Source organism: Elephantulus edwardii, unplaced genomic scaffold (assembly GCF_000299155.1).
Source record: "Elephantulus edwardii isolate Elephantulus edwardi_28Jun2011 unplaced genomic scaffold, EleEdw1.0 scaffold00068, whole genome shotgun sequence".
Lineage (NCBI taxonomy): Eukaryota > Metazoa > Chordata > Mammalia > Macroscelidea > Macroscelididae > Elephantulus > Elephantulus edwardii.
In genome coordinates, this window is record NW_006399818.1 from 10,994,089 (window position 1) to 11,004,609 (window position 10,521).

Below are 10,521 nucleotides of genomic sequence, written 5' to 3' on the forward strand. Positions count from 1 at the left end.
ATATATATATAATATATAACATATAATAAATATATAACATACATATAATAAGGAAGAGTGTTGGTTCTAGCTTCATTTTTCTCTAACAGTATTCTGATAGCAGGCCTGAAAATGTTCTATTTCCTTCTCCAATGAATGAGAATAATTTCTAACTCAAAAGACACATCATACAATCTTAGTAAATGTTAGTACTTTCCTCTGTTACATATAACACCCATTATTTTATGTTAACCTTTTCCCACTAACTTTACTATTTCTCCCTGGAGGTTTGTCTGCTACTGAGTTTGTAAATCCTGAATGTCTTAATCTATATTCTGCTTTTATTTTAGGATTAATGTTAAGCTCATCTTTTTCTCCAAACTACCCTTATGCAACTGAGAAATTTTTTTTCTTCATCTCTGGTTTTATTATTGGATTTCTTATTTTCTTGTATTTAGAAAACACTACGTTTTCCTCTCCCATCTAAATATTCCAGGGGTATTCAAACAAAGATGTAAAGTAGATAGACATCTGTGAAGATGTGGAGTTCACAGAGAGCCCTCCAGTGAGGATTGGAGATCTGAATATAGTGGTTGTTGGTCTATAGACAAGGGAGCTCGGTGGCTTAGTGGTAAGGAGTGGCACTACCAATGCAAAGGCATGCACTTTGAACCTACCAGGTTTTCTGCAAGAGAAAGATAGGCAGTCTCCTCTTGGGTGATTTATTGCTTCTGAAAACCTGCTGGAGGGTCAAGTATGGGCCTATTCCATCACGATGACACAGAAGTATATATATAGATCAGTTGTTTAAGGAATATACAAGATATGGAATTCATGTGAGCCAGGAAGGAAGAACCACTCAAAAAAGAGCAAGTTCTTCTGGCAAGGGGAGAATCAATAGAGAACCTGTAATAAATGAAAATGTTGCAAAGCTTTTAAAGAAGGTGGATGTGAGCATCTTACCGCAGAGAAATGGTATGAGTTCATGAATGAAATGATATCTTCTCAGATTTGACAAATTCAAGTTCACTATTAAAAAATTTTAGTAGAATAAAGGGGCCACAATTCAGACCACAGTAAGGTAAGTAGGAAATACAGAGAAGCAATTCCAAATTTTTCAGTTAGTTTGATTAAAGATCGAAGTGCTGCTAGCTTCAGAGGTTGCAGACTATCACAGGCAACGTTGGTTAATGATTTTGGCTTTTCTGTGTGAGGAACTTTGGCATATTTATATATATACACTGAGGGAAAGGTGGATACCAAAAGTTGCAGTGTTTGATTACTAACTTAAAAAAGATGACTTGGAATTTTCCTCATTTTCAAGTGAAAATTTCTTAGAAGTGTTTGAGAATTTGTCTTAAATCCTTTGGTTGTTTTTATAATTTTGTCCTTATAATAAGAATGACACAGAATTGTTTAACTAAAAAATTGCAAAGTTTACAGAAGTACCTAAGTAAAAGCCTTCTGTAATCTCAGTGAAAACTGCTTATCCACAGTATGACGTATGCTGTCCAAATTCTTACCCTGTCCTTAAGTAGTATTTACTTTGCTGTATATTGTTTTTGTAGCCTTTCCCACTCAGTAGTGTAGTCAGAGGATAACTTAATGATGAAAGCAGAGGTAAAAAGAAACTAAGCCTGTAAGAAGAGAGTGCAGATGGGCAAAGACTTTACTGCTAACCCAAAGGCAGGCAGTTCAAATCTAGCTGCTGCTTCAAAAGAGAAAGATGGACAATCTCTTTCCATGCAGTTTACAACCTCTGAAAACCCAGTTGAGGGCCAGCTATGAGTTGGTTTTAACTAGAAGGCACAAAGCAACATACAGTCTTGGTGGCGCAATGCATAACAGATTGGGCTGCTTACCTCAAGGCTGTCCTTGAGAATCCTCCAGCTGCTCTGTGGGACAAAGATAAACAACCTTTTCCCATAAAGATGGACAGCTTCAGAAACCAGACAGCCAGCCATTCTGAGTTCTAGTCAACTGAATAGCAGTGGGTTTGGAATTGGTTTATAGAGTTTCACATCTTTGGTGTTTTAATAGGTAATTAACTAATTTCTGTATTTAGGAATTTTATTTACACTTTATTTTGTCCTTCTTTAGAGTCGATGTAACGGAAATTCAGGTAGCTTTAATAATCATCTTTATGTTGTCTACATTTGGAGGAGCAACAATGTGGGACTATACGGTAAATTGGAATGTTTTTATTTCTGTTTCAAAGTGTTTTAAAACATTTCTAAAAATATTCTCATTTCCTTCAAAAATCCTTGTATTTAACTTTATCCTGTTTCAATCATTTTCCTTCATTTAATAATTCCGTTACCCTTTGCAGCTTTTTATGGCATTTCCCCCTGTGCATAGATATATTGCCACATAGAAAACAAGCACATTTCTTACTATAAAATTAAGTTGAACTACCTTTTCCAGGTCAGAATCTGTCTCATGAGATTCTTGGAAAAAACAAATCCAGTAGAGAGATACAGATATTGTGTATCTGAAACTTGTCCTTCAGTATTAGGAAAGAAAAGTTGCTGATTTGCATCTTTCATAAACTACTGTAAGGTGACGTTTTCAAGAGTGAAGGTATTTTTCTGTTTGGCTGGTGACCTGGTATTTTGTTACAGATTTGGCTCTTGGGAGACCAGTGTTAAAAATTTAAGCTTGCAAAGAAGAAAAAATTTTTTACGAAAAAAATTATTCCATCCCCACAACTGAAGCCTGTAACACAGGTTAACTACGTTTCATGCTTATAATATTGAGAATATTAATGAGGTTAATACAAGTAGTCAGTAAGTAATACAACATTTATTATGTACATAAACATTTTACTAGGGAGCTCTGGTGGCCTAGTGGCAAGAAGCTGTGCTGCAATCCTGAAGGCACGTAAGTTCAAGGCCACCAGCTGCTCTGTGGGAGAAGGATGGGCAGTCTCTTCCGGCGTGATTAACTGCCTCTGAAAACTCACTGGAGGGTCAGCTTTGGGTCAGTTCCAACGACAACAAACATTTTACCATCACTGTTTCATCTCTTAGAACAAGCCTGTGAAATAGATTCATTCTGTCATCATTTGATTTTACAAATGAAGAAATTAAGGTTTAGCATGGTTAAGTAATTTGTCTGAAGATACATAGTAAATACAAGAGTTAAGATTTAAACAGTTCCAGCCTTTGTTTTTAAGAACTAAGCCATATACTTCTCGTTTCCCTGTGACATTTGGTGTAAGAATTACCAGTCACATTTTAGTAGGTTCAGATATATTCCGATATATATTTTATGTAGTGATTCTTTTCCCCTGTGATCGTGTAAAAAAGATAGAATCAAGAATATGTTCTAAAAGGCCTGTAGAATAATATATCAGAGGAATTGTGTGTCTTGGTAGCTACTCAGCTGGTACCCATAAAAAGGTGAAAGTGGATGAGCAGCAGTTAGGAGGTCTGACCATATGTCAGACGTGGTTGTCTTAAATTTAGAATTCTGGTTTAGTTATGATGATATAAACACTGGGGGAAAATGAAATTTAATCTTAAAATAATCTCATTCAAGCACAGAATGAAAACATACCTGTTTATCTTCACCAAAAAAAATATTTTCAGCAAAATTTCATTTTTTATTATTTTAATACATATTTATTAACCTGTAGTTGCCACACATTTTAGTAGAATATTTCAAAGTCTAATTTAAAAAGACAATAGCCTATAGATTATGGCAATTCATTGTTAATTTGTTTTAAATCCTGTGCTGCCTTTGGAAATTTTCTTGAACAGCAATTGACCAACAGGTAAATATATTGCTAGAGACTTAATCCTGCATATTAACTACACAAGATTTTTGCATGCACACCTGTTGTGATACTTTTCCCCATTTTTAATGGAGAGCTTAGTCTCTGCTTTCTCCATGATTCTGCCTTTTTTGGGTTTTTAAATTCAAATGAGCTATCCTTTTTTATGTTCTTCTTATGTCAGATGAAGGCTTGTAAGACTAAACACTTAAGAATAATTAAGTAAACAAACTTAACCAAATTTGTTGAATTGATTTTTCTCTTAAAAAATAAAACTGTTTCAAGAAATATTACTACCTAAGCCTATATCTGAGAAGATGAAGGTTTAGTATAATAAAAAGGATAGTTCACTGCTCAGGGACTTAATACTTCTTTATTACTTCACCTGAATAGAAATTCATCTTTCTTAATGATTTCTCTCCTTTATTCCTAAAGATACCCGTTATAGAACTGAAATGGAAGATCTTTCCGGTTCTTGGAGTAGTGGGTGGAGCAATATTTTCTTGTTCAAATTATTTCCATGTTATCCTCCATGGTGGTGTTGGCAAGAATGGATCTACTATAGCAGTAAGGCATTAATTTTGTCATTTTACAGTACTAATTTGATGGTAATTTTCCTTATGGTAAACTATAAAGGGATACTACAAAAATATGCCAAAGTAAGAGGGATATAAATTAAGTATTTTAAAGGATTTATTAGAGGAGAGCGAGAGTGTGTGTGTGTGTGTGTGTGTGTGTGTGTGTAGAGAGTTATATATTCAGCTGCTCCGCGGAGGATGGGTAATCCCCTCTTGTGCAATTAACTGCCTCTGAAAACCCGCTGGAGGGTCAACTATGGGTTGGTTCCAACTCTGTGGTACACAACAATAGTGGATAAGCTGTGGTGCAGTGGTCAAGTGCTTTGTTGCTAACTAGGCTGGCAATTTAAATCCACCCAAGTTCGCATCCCCTTGCGAGAAAGACCTGGCCTCCTTTTGTGTGGGCTTGCTGTGACTCTTGATCATGTTGGCAGCACTTAACAACAGTATAAAAACATTTTAAAAATGGTTTGGACTGCTCACTTTTCCATTCATTTAACTGTTTATAATTGGGTTCTGTATTTGATTTCTTAAATTTAAAAGCAATATATCACTGACATTTTTTAATAAAGGCAAAGTTTTTATTTGTTGTTCATAGAATTGCTGAGTCAACACAATGGCATTTAACAAATTGTCATCTTCCAGGTAGTTGAACATAGAAATATATATCCTTACTCTTATTATAAAAGAGTTCTTGGGATGCTTTTAAATGCGGAAAGCCTTCAGTGTAGTAAAACTTGGTATGGAGTAAATCATTGTTCTTTTTAGCCATTAGTTTAAAATGTATGTGTATAAAACTGGTATCAAACATCAGTGGCCCTCTTTTTACCTCTATGCAATCCTAGGGTTCTATGGAAGTTAAAAAAAAAAAAAAGACTGCTCTGAAATTTCTTTGGGCCTCTCGATTTAAGCACAAAATAGATGTCCCTACAATGTGTACAGTGTAATAGATACAATGTCAAAATATGAAGCTTATTCTCTGCTTTATCCTTTAGGGCACTAGCGTCTTGTCACCTGGACTCCACATAGGACTAATTATCATACTGGCAATAATGATCTATAAAAAGTCTGCAACTAATGTTTTTGAAAAACATCCTTGTCTTTATACCCTAATGTTTGGATGTGTTTTTGCTAAAGTCGCACAAAAATTGGTGGTAAGAAATTATTTTATGATTTATGGTATAAATAATGCACTTAGCTCTAAATTCAAGACTGTCATACAGTGGGTAGATTTTCTTTTGCAGGATCTACAGCACTATTCATCTTTTGATTTCCTGATTGCTGGTATTAAGAGTGTTGATTGTGTTGAGTGGATGGGGTTCAGTGTCCCCACAGTGGTTGCTCTCAACATGGCAACTCCTAGCCCTGTGGCTCCAGAGGGACCCCTTGACTCATTGCAGCCCCCAGCTATTGAAGGTTTTAGCCCTAGTGTCTACAGAGACTCAGAAAGCTTAAAGGACAAATTCCTTAGCAAGATCCATGAGAATCCAATGGTTCTCATAGGCAGCCTAGGCACCGCTGCCATCCTCACTTACGGCCTTTTACTGCTTCCACCAGGGCCAGAGCCAGCCCTCCCAGCTCATGATACAAACCCAGATCGCTGCCCAGGGCTTCAGTCGCAGCCATTTTGATCAGTTTGGCTGCATCCGCTATGAAGACTCGACACTAAGGCCCTAGCCAGGCCTTAAATGCATTGCGGATGCGCCACACTTCAAGACCACCCACCCACTATGCCAAGAAACTCAGTCTCTTATCTCCACCAACTCTTTGTTGATTGGGGAAAGAAGTGGAGTTTAAGGTCGTGAATCTTATAATGTTGTATACTTCTGTTTATCTCGTTTTCATTCCCAGTTTAATAAACTATAATTCACTTGTTTTTTTTAAAAAAAGGTGATTGTGGAGCCGAGCAAGCTGTAATTGCTAACAACCACAATCTCTTCTCCATCCATCATGGTTCTGCCAGTTGGCCTAGTGGTGAGAATCTTTGTCTTCTTGATGTTGACTTCAATCCATATTGAAGGCTGCAGTCCTTGACCTTCTGCAGCAAGCAGTTTATGTCTTCTACAGTTTCAACAAAATTCTGTCGTTATCTGCATATTGTAGGCTGTTGATGAGTCTTCCTCCAATCCTGATGCCACATTCCTCATAAAGCTCTGCTTCCCCAACGATCTGTTTGGCATACAGACTGAAAAGGTATGAGGACAGGATGGATCCCTGACGCACTCCTTTGCTGATTCTGAACCTTGCTCTGAAGACTGCTTCTTGGTCCAAGTATAGATTTTTCATAAGCACAATCAAGTGTTCTAGGATTTCCATTTTCCTCAAGGTTAGCTACAATTTGTTGTGATCCACACAGTCAAAAATGCCTTTGCATAGTCAGTGAAACACAGATAAACATTTTTCTAGTACTCTCTTTCTGCCAAGATCCATCTGACACTGGGAAAAAGGTCTCTAGTCCACGACCTATTCTAAACCCAGCTTATATTTCTGGTAGTTCTCTGCCAGTATTCTATTCCCGTCGTTTCTGGATAACCTTCAGTAGGATTTTACTAGTGTGTGTATTAGTGATACTGTTTGATAATTTCCACACTCTGTTGGGTCATCTTTTTTGGAATGGGAATAAATATGGATCTCTTCTAGTCAGTTGACCAAGTAGTTGTCTTGCAGATTTCTTGGCACAACTTGGTGAGCACATCCAGGACAGCATCTGTTTGCTGAAATACGTCAGTTGGTATTCTGTCAATTCCTGGACCTTTTTAATACAATGACTCTGTATACTCCTTCCATCTTCTTTTAATGCTTCCTGAATCATTCTGCCCATAGCATCCTTAAGCATTGCGACTCATCGCTTATATTTGTTCTTTATATTTATTCCTTCAGCTTCAGAAATGCTGAGCGAGTTCAGCCCTTTTGATTTTCCAGCTCCTTGCACATTTTAATACTTTGCCTTGTCTTTCTGAACTGCCCTTTGAAGTCTTCTACTCGGCTCCTTAACTTCAATCTAGAGTGTTGAAAAGCAATGATGTTAGTTTAGAGACAAAGGTGTGCCTAACCCAGGCCATGGTCTTCTCAATTACTTTTATGCTTCAGAGAGCTGGACAATGACTAAAGATGACAGAAGAAGAATAGATGGAGAAGAGTCTTGAACATACTATGGACTGCCAAGAAAATAAATTGGTCTGCCTTGGAGAGGGTGAAACCAAGTCTCTCCTTGGAGGTTAGGGTTTTGAAGCTCCGCTTCACATACTTTGGGCACATGGCCAGGAGACTGGTCCCTGGAGAGGGCCATCATGCTCCGAAGGGTGACGGGACCATGCAGGAGAGGAAGACCCCAGAGGAGATGAAATGATTACAGTGACTGGGACAGTGGGGGTTGGTATGTCAGAATTAGTGAGACTGGTTCAGGATAGGAAGGCTTCAGAGTTGCTGTACATAAAGTCACTGTATGTCAAATCAACAGCACATAACATCATCATCAAACTATATTGTTTTTTATTTAAGCCTCTTGTTTAGAGTCAATAAGACCGTGGGGAGGGCTTTTGTATTTAAAAGTTGGTTGTTATTCTTTTGTAAGAACATTCATCTAAGTGGTACAGCACTCCTCTGTCAATATGCTATAGTGAGGTAACCTGGGGTTGTGTGATGCTGAACCCTGTGCCATTAAGGTGTCAAATGCCATAACGGTGGACAATGTTCAGTGTAGCTCTCAGTTTAAGACATGTTTGGAAGCAGGAGTGTAATCCACTTCCCAAACAGCATGCCTGTGGAAACTCAATGAATTCTGATGATACTGGTTATAGAAAGGCTTGAGGCTTTGGGCTGATAGGGTCGTGTGTTGTGTTGAACTCGATGGCAATCACCAACAGCAGCAGCACTATAAATGGTTAGCTATTTGTGTGCAAAGTAAAGCTGTAATATGAGTTCATTTATATTTAGAGAGACAGATTTTTAAGTATAAAAGTTCTTTTTAATTATTAAACATTTTTTTATATCAAGGAATTTAAATACTGAAAACTTCTAACAGGCTAACCTGTCATGAATTTGAGAAACTTTAGACTTAGTATTTCAAATATAAAATGAGATTAAATGGTCTCTTTATCCTTACTTGTCTCAATACTAAAGTTTTCAATCTCAGTGCTGAAAATAAAAGTTAAAACATATAAATTTAATAATGATGATCTTTCTTTTTTTGTAGATTGCTCACATGACCAAAAGTGAACTGTACCTTCAAGATACTGTGTTTATTGGGCCAGGTCTTTTATTCTTAGACCAGTACTTTAGTAATTTTGTAGATGAATATATTGTCCTATGGATAGCAATGGTAAGTAGGTACATTTCTGTTAGGATTTTCTTAACAGCTATAAGGTAATACTACCTATTGTAAGAATACCAGAAGAATATCTGTCTGTGTTTTATTGTCTATACAAAGGCATTTGTGTGGATCATAACAAAATATGGCTAACATTGAGAAAAACGAGAATCCCAGAATACTTAATTGTGCTCATGTGAAACCTATCTCTAGACCAGGGGGTTGTTGGTTGAACACAGCAAGGGAACACTTCATGGTTTTGTGGTAGGAATAACCAACTGTCTTTTTATTGATACAGACTACTGTGTATTTCATGATGATGATTATTATCAAGCAGTAGTGAAATTTTTATTGGTTATGTCCTGCTTAAGAAATGATTGTAGATTGTAATCATACATACACACACACACACACACACACACACGTGTGTATATTTTTATTTAAAATGGTTATAAAATACAGAATTATGGTGCTTAAGAGAGAAGCTTTAGCAGTCTGAGGGAAAACTATTATCAAGTAACACTTCTGTCACTGGAGTACTGTACCACAGTAAGTACTGGAGTATCACATAGAGTATTACTGAACATTTTTATTTTGCTGGAATATATATTTGTTCCTATTCCAAAGGTGATCCAACAGAGTGTGTAAATTATCAGAGTATCATTGATATCACTTGCAAGCAAGATTCTGTTAAAGATTATCCAAAAATGACTGGAACAGCACATCATCAGAGAATTGCCTAAAGTGCAGGCTGGGTTTAGAAGAGGCCGTGGCACTAGGGATATTATAGCTAATGTGAGATGGATCTTGGCTGAAAGCAGGGAATACCAGAGGAATGTCTATCTGTGCTTCATTGACTATGCAAAGGCATTTGACTGTGCGGATCACAACAAACTGTGGCTGACTCTGATAAGAGTGGGAATCCCAGAACACTTGATTGTGCTTATGGGAAACCTATACTTGGACCAGGTGGCAGTCGTCAGAGCAAGGAGACACTGCATGGTTCAAAATTGGAAAGGGTGTCTGTCAAGGTTGTGTCCTATCTTCGTATCTTTTCAATCTATATGTGGAACAGATTACCCAGGAGCTGGGCTCTAGAAGAAATGTGGCATCAAGATTGGAGGTAGACTCAACAATCTGTGTTATGCAGATGACATAACCCTGCTTGCTGAAACTGAGGAGGACCTGAAGCGCTTGCTACAGAAGGTCAAGGACTGCAGCATTCAATATAGATTAAGGCTCAACATTTAGAAAACAAAGATTCTCACCACTGGGCCGATTGGCAGCAACATGATAGATGGTGAAGAGATTCAGATTGTCGAAAGCTTCCGTTTGCTTGGCTCTACAATCAACACTCTTGGTACCAGCAGGCAGGACATTAAAAGACAAATTGCATTGGGAAATTCAGCTGTCAGAGGCCTCTGCAAAGTACTGAAGAGCAACAATGTCAGTCTGTAGACTCAGGTGCACCTGATACAGGCCATGGTCTCTGCAATTACTTGCTGTGTATCAGAGAGATGGACAGTGACTAGGAATGATAGAAGAGTTGATGCCTTTGAGCTGTGGTGCTGGAGAATATTGACTATACCATGGACTGCTAGAACAAACAGGTTCATCCGAGAGAGGGTGAGACCAGGCTGCTTCTTGGAGGCAAGGATTCTGAAGCTTCGTCTGACATACTTTGGGCATGTTGCAAGGCAGGATCAGTCTGTGGAGAGGGACGTCAGATTTGATGGTACAAACATAAAAAAAAAGAGATGGATTCATTCAGTCATTGGGGTAATAGGGGATAGGTGTGTCAGAGACAGTAAGATTGGCAAGGGATAGAGCAGGTTTAGGGCTGTTGTACATAAGGGTTGCTATGAGTTGCAGGCAGCTCA

At 37.7% G+C, this 10,521-nt stretch overlaps 1 protein-coding gene across 1 annotated transcript in view; it reads left to right on the forward strand.

Moving 5' to 3' along the window:
* Window positions 1-10,521, forward strand: part of CHPT1 (choline phosphotransferase 1) — a 35,473-nt gene that overhangs the window by 21,944 nt on the left and 3,008 nt on the right. The window contains exons 6-9 of the mRNA XM_006888574.1: window positions 2,080-2,164; window positions 4,190-4,321; window positions 5,328-5,486; window positions 8,528-8,653. Coding sequence (XP_006888636.1) covers window positions 2,080-2,164; window positions 4,190-4,321; window positions 5,328-5,486; window positions 8,528-8,653 — 502 coding nt within the window. The remainder of the gene's footprint in view (window positions 1-2,079; window positions 2,165-4,189; window positions 4,322-5,327; window positions 5,487-8,527; window positions 8,654-10,521) is intronic.